At 45.1% G+C, this 20,657-nt stretch overlaps 1 protein-coding gene across 1 annotated transcript in view; it reads right to left on the bottom strand.

The window, feature by feature from the left end:
• LOC126176415 (uncharacterized) overlaps positions 1 to 20,657 on the bottom strand; it is a 244,685-nt gene that overhangs the window by 18,341 nt on the left and 205,687 nt on the right. The window contains exons 3-4 of the mRNA XM_049923572.1: positions 12,118 to 12,434; positions 5,195 to 5,305 (exon numbers count right to left, since the gene is read on the bottom strand). Of these exons, the coding sequence (XP_049779529.1) occupies positions 5,195 to 5,305; positions 12,118 to 12,434 (428 nt within the window). The remainder of the gene's footprint in view (positions 1 to 5,194; positions 5,306 to 12,117; positions 12,435 to 20,657) is intronic.

The raw sequence follows: 20,657 nt of genomic DNA, 5'->3' as shown, positions 1-20,657 counted from the left end.
TTATTTCAGGCGGGGTTGCTTGTCTGTTAGCACTGACAACCCTACGCAAACGCAGCTGCTCTCGGTCGTTAATTGAAGGCCGTCGGAAATTGAGTTGTTCGTGGTGAGAGGTAATGCCTCAAATTTGGTATTCTCGGCACTCTCTTGACACTGTGGATATCGAATTACTGAATTCCCTAACGATATCGGAAACGGAATGTGCCATACGTCTGGCTCCAACCCCGCGTCAGGATCTGTTAATTCCCATGATCCGGCCATAATCACGACGGAGACCTTTTCACATGAATCACCTTATTACAAATGACTGTTCCGCCAAAGCACTGTTCTTCTGTACCTTCTGTGTACGATAATATCTGTGAATGTGCATATCGCTATCACGCCATCACATGACTTTTGTCAGCTCAGCGTAGGTGCTAATGCTGAAGATGATCGTGATGGAAGGTGGGGGTTACTAGCTAATATCTGATTGCACTCAGGAGTAATAATTTCAGAGAAGTTGGAAACCACTGGGGTAGAGTCGTAATCAGGCATGATTCTTTATTTTATCTATCGCCTCGAAGTACGAGGGGTTGCATGTAGTTTTAACTACCAACTAGAAAAAAAAATTACATAGTTCATTAATTTGTTTGTTCGCAGCTGCAATTCTGCAGTTGTGGTATAAACTTACATCTTCGCATGACAGTACCGCAGCACAGCACTAGAATAGCTAAAATAAAACCGCACTCAGCTCAGTGATAAAGTAGAGCATCCGGCAGTAATTTGTTTTCAGCAGCAACGGAAATGCCGGAGCTGCTGCCAAAAATGGATTAACACACAAATGGTACACTAAACGGGTAAATACACTGCTGTGTGAAGAAACATTAGAACATGCACCTATATTTAAATACTTAGGAAGCGGAATAGGAAGTGACTAGAAGTGCAACACGGGAATTAATTCCAGAATAGCTATGGCGTAATAGGCATTTTTTAGATATGAAGAAGAATGTGTACAAAGAGTTGAGGATAACACAGACAAAGCGTTTTGCATGAAATGCCCTCCTGAATAATGCTGGAACGTGGACAATGAGGACGAATGTTAGAACAAGTTTGGGGGCTCCTGAGTTGTGGACGTAGAAGAAGAGAAATGTATTGGGAAAGAGATGGGAGGTAGGGCGGTATTTGAGATCTTGGACAGGAGCATTCAATAGGAGACAATACGCCTTAACAAATGGGGAGGCAAAAGGACCCGCTAACATTGAAAACAAGACGAGTCGTCAGGAGTGCCCCATGGAAGTATGCACCGTTGTTCTCTATATACACAAATTCCCTGACGGACTAGGTGAACGGCAATCTGCGGCTGTTTGCTGAAGACGCCGTAATGTGACTGTCATCTTCGAGTGTCTGTAGGAACACGCCGATTTCTTTGGACAGAATTTCTATTTGCTATGATGAAGGGCAGCTCGCTCTAAATGTGGAAAAACGTAAGTTAATGTACATCAGGGGGGAAAATAATTCTAGAACGTTCGAATACGGTATCAGTGCTGTGCCGCTTGAAACACTCGCGTTGATGAAACATCTAGGTGTAACGCTGCAAAGCAACATGAAATAGGAGCACGTCAGTTCGGCTATGGGATAGGCGGTTAATCGTCCGGAGTATTGGGAGAATTCTAGGAAAGTGTAGCTCGTCTATAAAAGAGACTGCGTACAGAACACAGTCATGACTACTGCTCAGGTGTTTAGGATCGCCACCAAGGCGCGCTACTGGATTTGTTAGCGGTAGGTTCGATCAACCTGTGAGTGTTACGGAAACGCTCTATGAACTCAAATGGGAGTTCATGGAGGGAAGTTCTTTCCACGAAACACTGCTGAGAAAGCGTAGAGGAACGACATTTGCAACTCACCGACGTACATCTCGCGTAACAACGAGGAGAGCAAGAGGAATCAGGGCTAGTACGGAAGCATGCATATAGTCGTTCTTCCCTCGCTCCATTTGCAAGTGCAACAGGAAAAGGAATGACAAGCAGTGGTACAGTATTACACGTACCCTCCTCCATGCGTCGTTTGATGATTTATGTAATACGTATATGGATGTGGACATCAGGAAACTGATGATGAAGACTCCACATTACCAAGGACCGGCGCTGTTGTGTTTTGGCCCGTCTGGCGGCCAGCTACGGTTAGGCGCGGAGGTCTGGATTTGAACCAGGACTGTAGACCTACACTCGCCAATAAACAAAAATAGATTACGTTACCTTAATACTTAAAACCTTACGACTACCCAGCGAATAAGTAGGATTGCCTTCCAAATGGTGATGCAACAGCATCCGGTGGCAGTCATAGTCCCTAACTAAAGTATATATCAGTTCAGAACTAAAGCTCGTATCTCTACAGAAGAAATTCACACAATGCCGTTCAAAGGGTTTGGTTGTTAGAGACTGAACAAGGATACGCAAGAGATTGTAGCGTCTCCTTCGTGGGGGACCGATCATTGAAACCCTCAATGATTATAGTCAGACGGGATTTGAGCTCTATTTATCCAGAACGCAAGTCCAAGGCTTTAACCAAAGGACCACCTAGTCAGATTTTAAGGTGATGCCGGACAGGTGACTCCTAGACATAGTGAAGTTAATTTTGCGTTCAAAGAAAAACCACAGAAACAGACAGGCTCTCGTATTTTTAGCCCCGTTTATCCGAGAGACACGGCAGGCAACTGTCAAGACTCGTTAAAGTGTACCCAACAACTGGTTGCCTCGCGAAACAGGTTTCGTATGTGGCCTGTTGCATACCTTCTGAGTAGTAAAAGCAGAGGTAGACAGCTCGCTGTAGCCTGCGAACGTGTCGTTATATCTCTGAAGGCTGTGTGTGGCTGTTTCTTTTCTTTCTTTTTTCACATTGCGATATACGTGTAGATATTATGAGTGGTTCTTCAGTCCTTTCGAGACTTTTCCTCAGATGCTAAAATTGAAAGTCACTCGCAATGGTTGCTCAAGTGTAAACCATGCATTTATTTCGATGACCTTGAACCTTTTACCCCCCGCTAGTGCCAACATTTTCAGTCTTTAGTGTGATCAGTCGCATTTTATAGTTAATGACAGAGTGTTGATTACCCTCCCTAATAACAGAACACGTTAAAGCGCTGCTTCCGGGAGGGGGAGATGCGTCGACTACACGTCGAATCCGCCCGGCTGAGTGACGACTAGGGTCGGTATGCCGGCCAGTCCGGATGTGGTTTTTCGGCTGTTTCCCACATTCCATTAAGTGACTATCGGGCTGGCAACCAAGTCCCTCTTTATTTACACAATTTGGAAACATTCAGAAAACTGTCGCTCACTTTCACAGGCAAATGCGGGGATGGTTCCTTTGAAAGGGCATGGCCGACTTCCTTCCCCATCTTCCGCTAATCCAATGGGACCGCTGACCTCGCTGTTTGGTCTCCTTCCCCAGTCAACCAAGCCGGCCGGGGTGGCCGAGCGGTTCTAGGCGCTACAGTCTGGAACCGCGCGACTGCTACGGTCGCAGGTTCGAATCCTGCCTCGGGCATGGATGTGTGTGATGTCCTTAGGTTAGTTAGGTTTAAGTAGTTCTAAGTTCTAGGGGACTGATGACCTCAGAAGTTAAGTCCCATAGTGCTCAGAGCCATTTGAACCAACCAGTCAACCAAGAAACTTGGTACACACAAACTGTTGGGGTACACATATTCCGTCCGGTGGGGTAGCGGTATGGCGTTGGGAAGAGCAGCCAGCCGCCTCTTAAATTAACCAGGCCAAACCCGTTAATAACCTTGCCAACACTAAGCCAGTGCGGGACAAAAATAGAAGAAAAATAATAACAGTGTGTCGCTTATTCTTTGAGAAACGTGAGGTTCGATAAGAAAAATCCAGGCAGTGTCTCTTTTCCATTGTACTAATAATAGTGTTACTAGTATTCGTTATTCAATAATTATTTCTTCATACTCGTAACACATCAGTAATATTTTAAAGCAACTCAGTACAGACTATTTTACAACTATGGAAACAGCTAAGTTGGAATCCATTAAATCATTGTGGGAGCAGTGACTTCGTAGTATTCAGGTTTAAAGAAGACAGAAATCACTCTCAAAATCCGTCATTTACTGGAGCAGATCTAATGGCATTATTCTTTCGAAGAGAAAGTAAACTGAAAATGAAGTATTACTGGTGTAATCAAATGCATAATCGAATACAACTAAACTCATGGGTCTAAGTATTGTATTACTGGATAGAGAATCTGTAGATTTGTGTCTCATACTCAGAGCTTAACAACTGAAGCTATAAGCTTTCACACACATTTTTGTTGTTTCTCTTCCGCGCATCCTTACATATGTTTCCATAAAGTTTCATTACCGTACGATCACTTGTGTTTCACGGTGCCGTATATGGAGTACAAGAGCAGTCCTATGAAACTTCTCTGGCCACTCCTTGATCTGGCACAGAGGCGCCATCTAGTACAACATACTGGACTGTTGATATTATTGTGGTCTTCAGTCCAGAGACTGGTTTGATGCAGCTCTCCATGCTACTCTATCCTGTGCAAGCGCCTTCATCTCCCAGTACCTACTGCAACCTACATCCTTCTGAATCTGCTTAGCGTATTTATCTCTTGGTCTCCCTCTACGATTTTTACCCTCCACGCTGCCCTCCAATACCAAATTGGTGATCCCTTGAAGCCTCAGAACATGTCCTACCAACCGATCCCTTATTCTAGTCAAGTTGTGCCACAAATTTCTCTTCTTCCCATTTCTATTCAGTACCTCCTCATTAGTTATGTGATCTACCCATCTAATCTTCAGCATTCTTCTGTACAGGGGTTATGTAACTTAAAAAGTCTTCGAGTCACTCACGAGTCTGAGAATCTACTCCGTATCCTCGGACCTTCGTAACAGTCTGAAATTTGGCACAGTATCAAACGATTTCCGGAATTCCAATAAATTGGAATCAACCTTCCGGTTAACGAAAGCCTTATCTTCTCTATGATGCATTAAGTAACATTTCTCCCGCGTGCAGTTCTGAGTCGCGCCGTACGTACAGAATACGCCTACACATCTCAGGAGTCGATTCTTCCCCTTAGTCTGACACCCCAGTAGTGGATAAGAGGAACGGAACCTAATGTAGTCATAAGAGGACTTAGATGTGCTAGCTCGTGTGCGTTTCAGGTACTACGTCACATGTTGCTGAGCGGACATGGCGGGGACGCCCACCTTGGAGTGCCCGGTGATGGTGTGGATGGCGGCAGCGTCCGGCGGCGAGTACGTGGGCACGTCCAGCAGCCGCAGGAAGACGGCACCGGCGCGGGACCGCATCGCCATAGGCGTCGGCGGCGTCGGCGGTGACATAGGTGACCCCGGCGACGTCGGCGGCGTCGGCGTCGTCGAGTTGCTGAGCTCCTCCTCTGCAAGGAACAGCACGCGATCAAGTTCAGGCCACCTAAAGCGACAGCAGCATTTCCCGCTGCCTACAGGATACATCAGAAATTATATCACAGTTTTTGCAATACGAGAAATTCAGAACATTTTTCCGATCCGAGGTTTTGTGAGGCCTGTACGACGAACACATCCATAACAACTTCATTCAGTCAGCCATGCTAGAGATGCAATCAGTATTTCTGCCACTTCGCGAACACTGTTAGTGTTTTCCTCATCCCTGTCTATTGCTGTTTCTTTTCCCCTCTTCTCACCCATTAACCTCATCCTGCCACTTCCTGCTCTTCTCCAGTCCAGTGAGTTTTTCCACATTGCGTTCCTTTTACAGTGTTGCAATATGTTTCTGTCAAATGTAATTAATCACATTCGACAGACATTTAACGAGTAAATTACTTAATACAGTATTAATTAAACTGACATTCCTGAAATGCCATACCTATATTAGTAATTATTACTGTTATTGTGATTACTGTTTTTGTATACAGGGTCAATCATTTTGTCTTGAAACTCTACAATTGATCCGTGTTTGCATAAAAACAATAACTTAAGGTTGTGGGCACACCTTGATGAAAAACACTTTTGCTTTATTTATTTTCCTTCCCAAAATAGCTTCAGCGACATATCGTCATCACCAGTGGGTTTTTGTTTATTCTAAAACATGTAAAACGAGTATTCATATAAACATTTATTACATACGTACCGTTTGGTTTTAAATATTATATTCTGTGAATGGTTTTACAATACCTTATTTAATTAAAGTCACATCATGGTCTCTACGTTTGTTGCTGTTACTTTCTATATATTCTGTTACCATTTCTCCGGCGTTCAGCATGTCGTCTGCGACCGCACGAACTAATATAGATGAGCGTTATACTATTGGGAAATGCCGTAGTGATGTGGATATAGTTTTAGTGTACATTAGACTGCTACGTGTGGTAGTGGTAAGGTCTTACGGGATCAAACTGCTGAGGTCATCGGTCCCTAGGCTTACACACTACATAATCTAACTTAAACTAACTTACTCTAAGGACAACACACACACACCCGAGGGAGGACTCGGACCTCCGACGGCGAGAACCGTGCGAACTGTGACAGGGCGCTCGAGTCCGCGCGGCTGCCAAGCGCGGTATTCCATGTTTCCTTCAGTTTACATTGTGAAGTGTGTTTGTCGACATACGGTGCTGATGTTACTTTTAGCTCTTCTATCCTATTCCGTGTTTCATGTAGGAGACAGATTATGTCGCCGTAAACACACTCCACTTCGCAATAACACACTCTTGTCCGCCGCTCGTGGTCTCGCGGTAGCGTTCTCGCTTCCCGAGCACGGGGTCCCGGGTTCGATTCCCGGCGGGGTCAGGGATTTTCACCTGCCTCGAGATGACTGGGTGTTTGTGTTGTCCTCATCATTTCATCATCATCCGGGAAAGTGGCGAAATTGGACTGAGCAAAGATTGGGTAATTGTACGGGCGCTGATAACCACGCAGTTGAGCGCCCCACAGACCAAACATCATCATCATCAATAACACACTCTTTACGGCTTTAACAAACAGAACTGACCCAGAACACCTACCCACCCACCCACACACACACACACACACAATCACTCCCCCAACACACAAAGAAACATGAGCAAGGAACAGCGGTCGTCAGAACTACCGCTATTATTCTCAAACACTTCAAAACATTTTCGTCACACATGCGAACAGCAAGATGACGTAGTGTTTTTACAATGGCTAAGTTGTAAGAGTTACGTTTTTCTATGTGTAAAACAACCTGCAAGCCGACTAACAAACGTGAATACATGAAAAATTAAGTAGCTGTTAATGCACACCAAAATTGTATCCACGACACTACGACAATTCCCAATAGTATAATGCTCACGCATATAAGTTCACTTCCGTCGCTCTTTCTATACCACAACCAATCACTATGTACTATCTTCCAGTATTTACACTCCTGGAAATTGAAATAATAACACCGTGAATTCATTGTCCCAGGAAGGGGAAACTTTATTGACACATTCCTGGGGTCAGATACATCACATGATCACACTGACAGAACCACAGGCACATAGACACAGGCAACAGAGCGTGCACAATGTCGGCACTGGTACAGTGTATATCCACCTTTCGCAGCAATGCAGGCTGCTATTCTCCCATGGAGACGATCGTAGAGATGCTGGATGTAGTCCTGTGGAACGGCTTGCCATGCCATTTCCACCTGGCGCCTCAGTTGGACCAGCGTTCGTGCTGGACGTGCAGACCGCGTGAGACGACGCTTCATCCAGTCCCAAACATGCTCAATGGGGGACAGATCCGGAGATCTTGCTGGCCAGGGTAGTTGACTTACACCTTCTAGAGCACGTTGGGTGGCACGGGATACATGCGGACGTGCATTGTCCTGTTGGAACAGCAAGTTCCCTTGCCGGTCTAGGAATGGTAGAACGATGGGTTCGATGACGGTTTGGATGTACCGTGCACTATTCAGTGTCCCCTCGACGATCACCAGTGGTGTACGGCCAGTGTAGGAGATCGCTCCCCACACCATGATGCCGGGTGTTGGCCCTGTGTGCCTCGGTCGTATGCAGTCCTGATTGTGGCGCTCACCTGCACGGCGCCAAACACGCATACGACCATCATTGGCACCAAGGCAGAAGCGACTCTCATCGCTGAAGACGACACGTCTCCATTCGTCCCTCCATTCACGCCTGTCGCGACACCACTGGAGGCGGGCTGCACGTTGTTGGGGCGTGAGCGGAAGACGGCCTAACATTGTGCGGGACCGTAGCCCAGCTTCATGGAGACGGTTGCGAATGGTCCTCGCCGATACCCCAAGAGCAACGGTGTCCCTAATTTGCTGGGAAGTGGCGGTGTGGTCCCCTACGGCACTGCGTAGGATCCTACGGTCTTGGCGTGCATCCGTGCGTCGCTGCGGTCCGGTCCCAGGTCGACAGGCACGTGCACCTTCCGCCGAACACTGGCGACAACATCGATGTACTGTGGAGACCTCACGCCCCACGTGTTGAGCAATTCGGCGGTACGTCCACCCGGCCTCCCGCATGTCCACTATACGCCCTCGCTCAAAGTCCGTCAACTGCACATACGGTTCACGTCCACGCTGTCGCGGCATGCTACCAGTGTTAAAGACTGCGATGGAGCTCCGTATGCCACGGCAAACTGGCTGACACTGACGGCGGCGGTGCACAAATGCTGCGCAGCTAGCGCCATTCGACGGCCAACACCGCGGTTCCTGGTGTGTCCGCTGTGCCGTGCGTGTGATCATTGCTTGTACAGCCCTCTCGCAGTGTCCGGAGCAAGTATGGTGGGTCTGACACACCGGTGTCAATGTGTTCTTTTTTCCATTTCAAAGGAGTGTATTACTTCTCCGTCTCTTTCCCACTGCCTCAGTCTCCTTTTCTTTCACCATAGAAAAGCTGAATATGTTCTCATGACATTATTGGGATAATTTTTAAAGGTGCTGAGGAAAGTAGAACGGAGCAGCTATTATTTTTCAGTTAGTTTATCAGATAGAAGCGTATTTGCATTTCTTGTGCTCCAGTGGGAGCATTTTCCCGCTGGTTCCCTTCTTTTTCCTGCTGCAGAAGGTCGTGTCATTCATATGAAAAGAACTTAACGGGTTAGTAAAATTTTGACAGTTTAATTTTTTGCACAGATATTTTGCTTGTACCTCAGTACTAGAACTGGAGCTCCCAGAACTCTTCTGATGTTACCGGACACACTCTGAAGCATGTTTCTCCGTGCTATGTTACTCAGATTTTACATGCGTGTTTTGCTTGTAAAGTAGGGTAACTTTGAATATTTATATCTCGGAAACGGACAAAAGTATCAAGACAATTTTCTAGGTTTTTCTTTGGAATATATCGTAACAATTTGAGCCATTTGCTGTGCATAGCCATCATGGAATCCGTGGCTTGGTTTAGCTACCGAAATACCAAATTTCTGGAGTGTTTTTAGGTAACGAATGAAGATTTTCTAAAACTGAAAGGTGGAACTTCTAGATAAATGCCTAGAGATTATTACGTTAAAATTTGAGCAATTTTCTGCGAGTAGTTATTTAGATATCCGGCGGCGAAAAAATGGTGAAAAAGCCTTTTTCAGGTTTTCTCAGGAGCCGCCCAGTATATGGTGCCTCCATAAGCCCGTTAAGGCGCACCGTAAACCACATCTAATACAAAAAGAACCAACCTATTTGCTCTATTTGCCTTGGCTGGAGGAAGTGTGTAGTATTCAAACTTTGACACTACACTGTAAGACATTAACACTACGCCGATCCATCGGTTGAGCATACAAATGATTCCTAGCCCAAGGGCTATCCAAAACATCTGACTATCTTTTATCACAAATAGAACCCGAGGCATGAGCACCGGAAAAATCACGTTTTTATGCGCAACGTTTTGGAACGTATTGGTAGCGTATATAGTTACACTGTGCTTGAGTGCGTGGGTACGCTTGTGTGTGTGTGTGTGTGTGTGTGTGTTTGTTTGTTTCACAAAGATGACGTGAGATCGATGTGTTGGCACATATGTTCCGTGCTTGCCCGTCATCGGCGAGGTGTCCCCTCGGCCCTCTCGTATATCACGATCCCTCCATTAACCTTTAGCCGCGTCCGCTGGATCTGATTGAAGCGTCTCACGCAAACAGCTATTCCCTGAATAATAGCGCCGTTACTCAACGCAGTGTGTGGGTACGTGTACACGCACGCGTGTGCACGTAACACGGCCACGTTGCCGCTCCATTGGCCTGCATTGCAGTCCCGATCCCCAAGCGATTCTGCGCAACTCCATCACTGTTGCACGGTGTGTGGCAAGAGCGAGCTACGACTGCTGAATCAGGATTGCACTCTTGTATTTGTTTGGCAAAACAACCTCTACAGTTGGGTAAACCTTTGTTTCGCGCTGCAGGAGGCGGGAAACTGGTATCCCTCTTGTGAATACAAATGACGTAACATCTTTCTGCAAGCTCTGAAGCGTACTTGAAATACAGAGTGTAAAGCCAGGACTGTGTACAGAATCGATCTCCCATGTATAAAACATCTTCGAACTTCTGACTACAAATGAGTTAGTCTGTTAAATACACACTAAGACAAGAAAAGACACACCGCGAAGGAAATACCCGGAAGGGACGGAAATCTGTAGATATGATGTACATGAACAGACCAACAAATAATTACAATTCAAGAAAAATTGGATGATTTATTCAAGAAAAAGACCATAAAGCGAGCAAGTCAATAGCGCGTTATGCCCTTTATGCCAGCCGTTATTCGGGTTGGCATTGTTGGGTAGTGTTGTTGGATGTCCTCCTGAGGTTTGTCGTGCTAAATTCTGTCCAACTGATCCCTTTGATCGACAAAATACCTCGATGGTTGGAGCTCCTTGCCCATAATGCTCCAAACTTTCTCATTTGGCGAGAGATTTGGGGGCCTTGCTGGCCAAGGTAGGGTTTGGTAAGCACAAAGACAAGCAGTAGAAACCCACGTCATGTGTGGGCGGACATTATCTTGCTGAAATCTAAGAACACGATGACTTGCCATGAAAGGCAACAAAATAGCGCGTAGAATATCGTCGACGTACCTCTGTGCCAAAAGGGTGCCGCGAGTGATTACCAAAGGAGTTCTTCTATGAAAAGAAATGACATACCTGACACGTACTCCTGGCTGTCGGGGCCATGTGGTGGGTGACAATAAGGTTGGTATCCCACCGCTGTCTGTGACTTCTCAAGACATATTATTGGCATGCAATCGCGCTGACTGGAGTAGTATTGTCTTCAGCGATGAGTCCCGCTTCGAAATGACCAGCAATCACCAGCGACTCTGAATTTTAAGCAAGCCTGTATCTTTCTTTCCTACTCGGTGAAATCCCTGAGAGATTCTTCCTTTAACTATGCTGCACAAGTACATGTAGAAAGTAGCACGCCCGCCTAGCCGCGCGGGCTAACGCGCTGCTTCCCGAGAGGGAAGGCGTGCCGGTCCCCGGCACGAATCTTCTCGGTGGATTAGTGTCGAAGTTCGGTGTGCCGACCAGCCTGTAGACGGTTTTTAGGCGGTTTTCCATCTGCCTCGGCGAATGCGGGCTGGCTCCCCTTACTCTGACTCAGTTACACTATGTCGGCGTTTGCTGCGCAAACACTGTCTCCACGTACGCGTACACCATAATTACTCTACCACGCAAACATTTGGGGTTACACTTGTCTGGTGTGAGACGTTCCCCGTGGGGTCCCCTGGGGGCCGAACCGCACAATTACTCTGGCTTCGGCATGAGGCAGCGGTGAGGTGGGTGGACTGCTGTGGCTTGTTGTGCGGTTGTGAACCACTGAGGGCTATGGCGGGACGAAGCGTCTCCGTTGTTTCTACGTCCCCGGTTCAGTACACAGTACACATACACATGGAAAGAGGGACACAGATATTTCCAGTTCAGCAGCTGTTGTCGGCAGTGGGATGCATTCTTGTTGCTGAGATACCGCTGATCCTTTGCAATGAAAAGAAGGCTGAAGTCGGACAGTCGGCCTGCGTCAACAAGTAATGAGCTGGGAGAAAATTCTTCTAGGGATGGGTCAGGAAACGAGCGGAATATCTGACCAAAATGAGTCCCCTTCTTTTCGCTGAGTTGGCGGCGTCGCTTCCGGTTGGGAAGTTGGAGCTGACGGGTGGTGCGTGATGCCTGGCCTGCGTTCCTAGAGCTTGCCGGTGGAGGTGGTGGTGGAAGGAGGGGCAGGGGGGAGGGAGGCTGTGGAGGCGGCTGGACTGGCGCGTCGGTACTCGCGCCGAATTGCCAATCAGGATGAAGTGGTCCGCGGATCGATTTCACTTGCCACCCGCGGGCGGTGGCTGCGGCGGCGGTCAGCCCTCGACGCCTTTTGCGAATGCTGGCGGCAGCGCCGCGTTCGGGGCGGCCTCGGCTGCCCGTGTTTTCACTGATAAGCGGGCAGGCCAGCGAGAGTTCCGACCCGAGGTGCGCTCTGAAATCCAAGCAGGACCGCCTTCCCTCTAGTGAGGAGTCTCCTCCACACGGCGAAGGCCTGGGCCGGCTTAATAGTTAGCCAAGCGCGCTGTGACATCAGGCGTTTTCCCAGAGAGGGGTCTCTGAGCTTCTCGGGTGAGGCTACCTGCTACCTACAAGTAGTCGGCAAAGTTCATAGCGATTCCTCGTCGGTTCTCTGGTAAGCATGAGCGTCAAGTACAAGTAACTCACGTCATACGTGTAACTGTGGAAACAGGGTCCTACCTTCAGCAAATACAATTTTCTTCTGCAACACCCATACATCGTTCGGTGAAGTTTCATTATCGTCATTGGCTTCCTTTCATTGTCTGTCGCATAACAGGTAAAATTACGCATAATACACACTTTTTTTTAAATTGTGATATTTTTATACGTAACATTATTAATAAAATACGTAGTATGTTAAAAATGTGTCACATATTACTACAGGAGGTAACACTGGTCGAAACTAGAAGAAAAGTTTGTTTGCATGGCCATCACAACAACAAGGACAAACAAAATGAAAATTGGGAAGAAAAATGTTCGAAACATGCTAATGTTTCGCAAATAGTGCGACTTCCATATGATCAGATGAAACACCGATGCTAACAAAAAACGTGAAGAACTATCCCACTGATGACACCTTGAAAGTGAAAAAAGGCGAAAAGTCTCTGAGAGAATAAAATACAGTGCAGCAAGAGAAGGCGTTCTTTATTTACAAAACAAATACAGAAGAAAAGTTCTTATTATGATATGTCGAAAACCAGTACATGTTGAGATCTGGGTCAACTTGTCCTTCGTTCCTCTCCGATTATACGTAAAAGTAGGCAAGACAGGCGCGAATGCGTCCTTATACACCCTTCAACCCTTCCTCGCAGTGAATCACGAACTCTTCCAAACGCACTTGGCCCCATACGGATTGCGTCACTTGCGTTGGTCACACTCTTCTGCAACTTCTGCACACTGTTCCGTAACTCTGCGTCTGGGCATTCACTAATGACTTTAAATGTTGCCACAACCAGATGTCCAACGGATTCAGGTCCGACGAACTGGTAGACCATCATACAGAAGTTCCACGACAAAAAGATTGCCCATGAAACGTTGCACTCAGGTTCTGTCGCACGATGCATAGAAAATGGAGTGGTGCCCCATCTGTATAAACAACAGCCGTCGTTCTTCTGCAAGGGTTACGTTCTTCAATACTGTTGGTGGTTCATCGAGTAAAAATCGGTGATACACAGCACACGTTAATTTGTCTGGTAAAAGTGTTTATCCGTGTCCGAAAATTCCTGCCCTTACAATATTCTCAGAGATAGTTCGGGACCTCGGTTGTTCAGTACAGAATGTCAAATCAAACACCTTTCAAGCGTCTAAATTTCCAAATTGTTATTTTATTGGGCTACGAATTTAGGCGATATATGACGCCATCTTCAGGCCCCCTTACCAACGTGTAGGAAGATTTCAACCTCCGTTCCGGTCAAAATAGAGGCCAACATTCAAAGACTGGTAGTGCAGATTTTTGAGGCGGCGATCACTTCAAACACCACCTGCCGACTCAGAACGGAGGTTGGAATCGTCCATCAAGGGGCCTGAAGATGGCGTAATATATCGCCGAAACGGGGAGCGCAATTAAACGATAATATGGAAATTTACACGGCTGGAAGGTGTTTGATTTCAATCAGTGGTGACAGCAGAATGTAAGTTAACTGCAGTGCTGTCATGTAACATCAATAAAGTGGGAAATCAATAGTCGTTTAACACCAAACATTTTGGTAAGTATATGTTACACATTGTTGAGAAATTCTTTTTTGGTGCAGATGACGAACTTGACTAAAATATCAGTTGTACTGCAAATGACAGAAAGCTGCCAAAACACCAATACGTGACATTAAAGTACAGTTCTTTAATAATGCCAGAAACCCAAATACCTTGAACCTCAACGTGTACACACTATAATGCCAAATTCTTTACATATTATTCGAAAGAAAACGAAATGTATCCATTAACCACGAAGAAACTTCACCGAATCATATATGGGTGTTAAACAAGAAAATAGAGTTTGGCAAAGCCAGAACCACATCTCCATAATTATGCAGGGTGGTCAGAAACAGTCTGAAAAGCTTGTAGGCGTGTTGTAGGGTAGGTTACGCTCGCGCCAGGTTAGTGTCAATTGTTCTCAAAGCGTAGACGACTGCGCACGAGACTGCTCAGCCTTTGGCTCGGGTTCGATACTTACTACCATCTCATGTCTAATTTTTGTATCGCTCTCTTGTTTGGTTTTAGGAAACCAAATGAAAAACACGTTTGGCGGGCCATTCGAATTTGCGCGCACCACGGCTTGATTGGTTCACTTCAATGCTACTCAACTAGGAAACGGTGCAACGTATCGAATTTTTTTTAAACATTTATTTCTCAGCACAACCTAGCCTGTGGTACCCTTACAACCTCTTGAGACTCTTTCTGACGATCCTGTGTATTTGAAGCCAAACACGCGCAAAAAGGGAACTTCAGTCAAAGATGCACTACTTCACACAATTGTGAATTTTGTGGTGGAGATCAACATCACAAAAAAAGACTGTACCAACAAACTCTGAGCGTTTGTAGGGAAGGAAATTTGGGATGGGAACTCATATCCCGCGCCGGCCCCAGATCGAATCCGCCTGGCGGATTAACGACGAGGGCCGGTGTGCTGGGCAGCCTGGATGTGGATTTTAGGCGGTTTTCCACTTCCCACTAGGTGAATACTGGGCTGGTCCCCACGTTCCGCTTCAGTTACACGGCTCGCAGAAATCTAAACACATTCGCTCTGTTCTATGGATTACACTAGACGGTGACAGTTGGAGTACACTAACTCCTTCCCGGTGGGTGTGGGTGGCGACAGGAAGGGCATCCGACCGCCCCTTAACATTAACATGCCACATCTGATTAAACCAGCAAACCCCGAAAGTCGGGATAAATGCTTGGAATGAGAGAGAGTATAAGTTATGAAGCCAAATTTACACAGATTGTAGTCCATAACACACTAAGTACCTATTAATGGCTGCACGAATACTAGCATGGGACAGTGGAAATAAAACTTTAAGTTGGCATCTTTATCAGTGTGTGTTGTGCGAATGACAAGTCAATTTGTTTCGAAGAAACAAATGACAGAAGACGGTTAAATTTTTTTACCTATAAAACTAGTCGTTGATTCGGTGGCCACTCAAAAATCTATGTAGTCTCAGCTCGATGATGAAGTCGAGTGGTCAACGGCCTAGTGCAAGAATTTTGTCGATTTATTCCTGTTCCCCGGCTGGCATTACAAGTACAGCTGTCTTATATAGGTGCTTGTGATGAGTGTATTTGTAGTGTTGTGTTTGTGTAGCTGCTGATGATGAGGGCAGGAGAGGGGAGGTCGCTTATGGCATTGTGGGGTGAGATTTGAAATTTCAACCGGGGCACTGGCACAAAGCCATCAGATACCACCTCTTCTCATCATCCCGACCAAATTTGTTTCACCAGCACGATTCCGTACGAAGCCACTGGTCAGGGAACAGTGCCACATTCAGATGCTCGTCACGGTCACTTCATTCCCTCGGAGTGACCACTACCAAGCTACGCGACGGAGAGGTATGCTTGGCCCAGAGGAGCCTATTGTCCGTCACTGCCATCCACTCTTTCTCCCATGGTTTCATGGCTCTCTGACTGAACAGCGAAATGACAGTCTGAAGAAGAATGGAGCATTGTGTCACGTCATTGGCGTCTCTTGCTTCTTGTGCATTTCCACAGATTCTCAAGTGCTCTGGTACCCAGTAGAATGATACATGTTTCCTTTGCTGCTGAAGAACAAAATGTTCTGAATTTTTGTATAATTTTCTCCGCTGGCTTGTATGGACATGAGATATTTTATATAGGTAGCAGATAGAAAGAGTGCAATGGAAGGCAGTGAGGTAGGTAATGGAAGCTACAAGAGGATAAGTAGTGCCACAGAAATGACAAGTAAACTAAAAAGAAAAAGCCTTACACAAAGAAGTAAAAGTGCCATTTTTGAGGGAATTTAGCAAGTCTGTCTGAGTGAGAACGCATGGGAAGATATAGGACGTAGGATAGTCTCAGATGATGTGCACAAAGGCAAGAAATCTCTAATTCATTGCGTTAAATCCCGGAATAGCAATGAGGGTAAATATTCTGTGCTGATACAGGAGTAAAAGGTTGGAATTATTTTCCAGGATATATGCTAAGTCTTTTCCAGAAAGAATCACCATATTTAATACCTGGTTCTCAAACGGCAAAATACCCGAAAATATGGAAATCAGCATAAGTGTCAATTTAGTAATAAGGAATAAAATTTACTTATAAAGTTAGGCTATTGTTACGTTCATCCCCATCACAACAGACGTATCTGTAAGTTAATAAAAATTAATGCGTAAGTGAAAATGGTGCAATTAAAATGATCTGTCGCATTGCTGGCAAGACTGCCCTCATAAAGGTACGCGGAGATGTGCTAACACAACACTAATTTTCTGCTGAGAGCAGAAAATTGAAATGAATTTTATGATGGACTTTCCGAAAGTTAGGTGAAACATGCTTATAATTGATTATGAACTTATAAAAATAGTTGTGGGAAGCTTAAATGTGTACTGCAAAAAGTTACATACTTGAAACTTCACAAACGAATTGTAGTCAATAGCTTATAAGTAAACAGCCATGAATCCAAAGGTAGTTTTGAGCATGATAGCGCTTTACAAAGCAGGAACCCGTTGGAGGTGGTACACCGTTGCATTCCTCCGAACTTTGAACTGATCCAGCCAGTTGCGAAGGCACCTGCAGTTTAACGCGAATTTCGAGACATGGTGCAACTCCGCATGCTTCACATCATCTATCAGAGGTGGAGGAAGCGATAAGCGACAGATAAAAATCCCAGGATTGCTGGGGATCAAAACCAGTCCTTGGATTTATTGTTTGCCACTTCACCACTGATCCACAGAGCCAAATAAAAAAAGACTAATAGAACTAGTTCTCATACCGAGGCCGTTTGATACAGAGCAAGTGTCTACACGATCTTCATTTCGAATGGCCATTTATGCTATATCCCCTAATACTCTTCTTTCATCGCGGTACGCCTTTATAACAAGAATAAGAGCGAATACATCGAACAGGCGCCGAACTCTGATGTGGCGGTAGTACATTGTCCCCAGGTTATGCCTAATGGAAACTAACGAAGCTGCCTAATACATTTTTGTGCTACTACTGGTAAAATGTAAATTATACTAATTACCAACCCTTTATTGCTGGTGATAGTGACACGATTTGGCCTCACGCGGTTCGGTATAGACCTCGCAAATCATCTCCGCTATACACGGAATTAACGAACCATGAACGGATGCGCTACGTAAGACTGAACGCGACAAAAGAAGTACGTGTTTCCCATTCTTATTTTGGATCCAGACTTAGAACTGGCCTGGCTGTTTTAAACTGTAAATTTTTGCTTGTAATATAGAGTAAATTTCATGTAACAAAGGTCAGTAAATGTTACTACATCTGCTCGTACATTATGCAAAGGTACATCCAGCTGTTCTCAACATTAAAAAGTGTATTTCCATATTACGTGATCGAAGGGCACCGTTTTCTTCATTTTACAAGTGTGTCATTACGCTACTTAACGATCTATCGTAGCTACGATTGATCATTTACGTAAAGGTTTTTTTACAGTATTTTACTCAAAATAAACAATCAGAAAATAAAGAAGTAAAAAGAAGAAAAAGGGCTTGCAATTTTGGCTGGGTTACATTTTATAATCATACATCGCCAATAACAAGGCATCGTAGGCCTTCTAATATTTGAAGATCTCCATAAAGTAATGTGACTTTCCCAGATAAATGCCTTATACAGAGGTGAAAATAATAGTAATACAGGCGGTATTTTATTACATGGTTAGTGAACTGGTAAATAATAATACAGGCGGTATTTTATTACATGGTTGGCAAACTGGTAGATCTGTAATTCAAATCGTGATCGAGCAAGATAAAAGACAGGCACGAAGCAAACGTAGTCACAGTTGTTACGCTAACAGATCTAAGGCACATTCTTCGTCATCATTTTATTTCCTACACGGTTGAACAACTATTTACAGAAGAAAGTGAGGACTAGTAGAAACCGATCTTTGAGAAGGTCAGCTTGACTGCCGGAGAAATGTAAGAACGCGCCATTCAACGCTCACCCTACGATTTATTTTAGAAGACAGGTCGAAGAGAGGCAAATTTACGTTTATAGCGTTTGTAGATTAAGAAAAAGCTTTTGTCAATGTTGACTGGAGCAAATGCTTTAAAATTCTGCAGCACGAGGCCAAAAGTAAATGGAGCGGAAGGCTATCTACAACTATCCAGAAACCAGACTGCATTTGTAAGAGGCTAAGGGAATTAAAGAGCAGGAGGGAGACAAGTTTGTGGCCTATCCCGAATATTATTCAATCTGTACGCTGACAAAGCAGTAAAGGGAACGGAGGAAAAATTTGGAAACGGAATTAAAGTTCAGGGAAAAGAGATGATATTTTGATTCTGATGGAGACAGCAGAACATTCGGATGAGCAGTTGAACGAAGTGGATAGTCTTCAAAATTGGTTAAAAAATGGCTCTGAGCACTATGGGACTCAACTTCTGAGGTCATTAATCCCCTAGAACTTAGAACTAGTTAAACCTAACTAACCTAAGGACATCACACACATCCATGCTCGAGGCAGGATTCGAACCTGCGACCGTAGCGGTCTCGCGGTTCCAGACTGCAGCGCCTAGAACCGCACGGCCACGTGGGCCGGCATTGGTTAAAAGATGAATATCAACAAAGTTAAAACAAGACTAACTGAATATAGTCGAATTAAATAAACTGATGTTTACAGAATTAGCACAGGTAATCGATGAGTTGTGCTATTTGGGGCCGGCCGGAGTGGCCTGCGGTTCCAGGCGCTACAGTCTGGAACCGAGCGACCGCTACGGTTGCACGTTCGAATCCTGCCTCGGGCATGGATGGGTGTGATGTCCTTAGGTAAGTTAGGTTTAATTAGTTCTAAGTTCTAGGCGACTGATGACCTCAGAAGTTAAGTCGCATAGTGCTCAGAGGCATTTTTTTTTTTGTGCAGCAAATAAAATAACAACGGCCATAAAAGAGAGGATATATACAGCAGACTGGAAACAGCAGGGAAAATGTTTCTGAAAAGCGAAGTTTGTTAACATCGAATATAATTTTAAGTGTTAGCAAGTGTTTTCTGGAGGGTTGTAAGCAGTCTACGCCTGTACGGAAGTGAAACGTAGACGATAAGCAGTTCGGATGATAAGAAAAGAGGAGATTTTGAAGCGTGGTATAACAGAATAATGCTCAAGATTAGACTGGTAATCGAGTTATTAATGAGAAGGTACTGAATCGAACTGGGGAGAAAAGGCTCCATATCTATGGTACCACTTGACTTAAAGAAGGGATCAGTGTATGAGACACATTCTAAGGCATCAAGGAATCATCAGTTTTGCTAATGGGCGGAAACATATGTGGTAAAATTATGAAGATATACGGTGGCTTGACTACAATAGAATGAAATGATCGTGTGCTATTGATGGCCGAGAGTTCCCACCTGGGCAGTTTGGCCCCCGAGATGGAACTCTTTTCAACTGATGCCACATTAGGCGACTTGCGTATCGATGATGATGAAATGATGGCGGACACAACACGACACCCAGTCCCGGAGCGGAGAAAATCTCCGGCCAGGCCGAGAATCGAACCCGGGCCCGTCGCATGGCAGTCAGACGTGCTGCCCAGTTTGTTTCTTACTTTTCGTTTTCTTTGTTGTATTTGGTGGGGGAGGACGTCACATGACACCCCTTCAAGTTCATCGTTGACCCCTTCACTCAGTTTATTTTATTTACTTTGATGCTACGAACCTAATTAGACCCACGGTCTAATTCCGTAACGGAAGAATCTTATCCAACACGGAATTGTGTAGTCCTCTCTATCGAAATTTTTCTTGGACGTATCTTTTCAGTTCTCAAATGTAAGAACTGTCACTGCAGAAAGACTATCTCCGAGTGAGCTATTCAGAGCTCTTTACCTGAATATTTATATTACGCTCAGACAACCGGAGTCGCCGAGTAGTAGAAGACTGTCTCTACCGAGCTGCGTATCTCATTATATTTTTTCAGAACAGATTCACATTGTCATTTAATGGTGCTCTATATTATTCAGCAAACACAGTCAACAGCATTTACAGATCCTACAAAATT

This window comes from Schistocerca cancellata, chromosome 3, assembly GCF_023864275.1.
Source record: "Schistocerca cancellata isolate TAMUIC-IGC-003103 chromosome 3, iqSchCanc2.1, whole genome shotgun sequence".
Taxonomy (NCBI): domain Eukaryota; kingdom Metazoa; phylum Arthropoda; class Insecta; order Orthoptera; family Acrididae; genus Schistocerca; species Schistocerca cancellata.
Note: the sequence above shows the minus strand (reverse complement) of the source record. Positions and strands in the feature narration are given on the sequence as shown.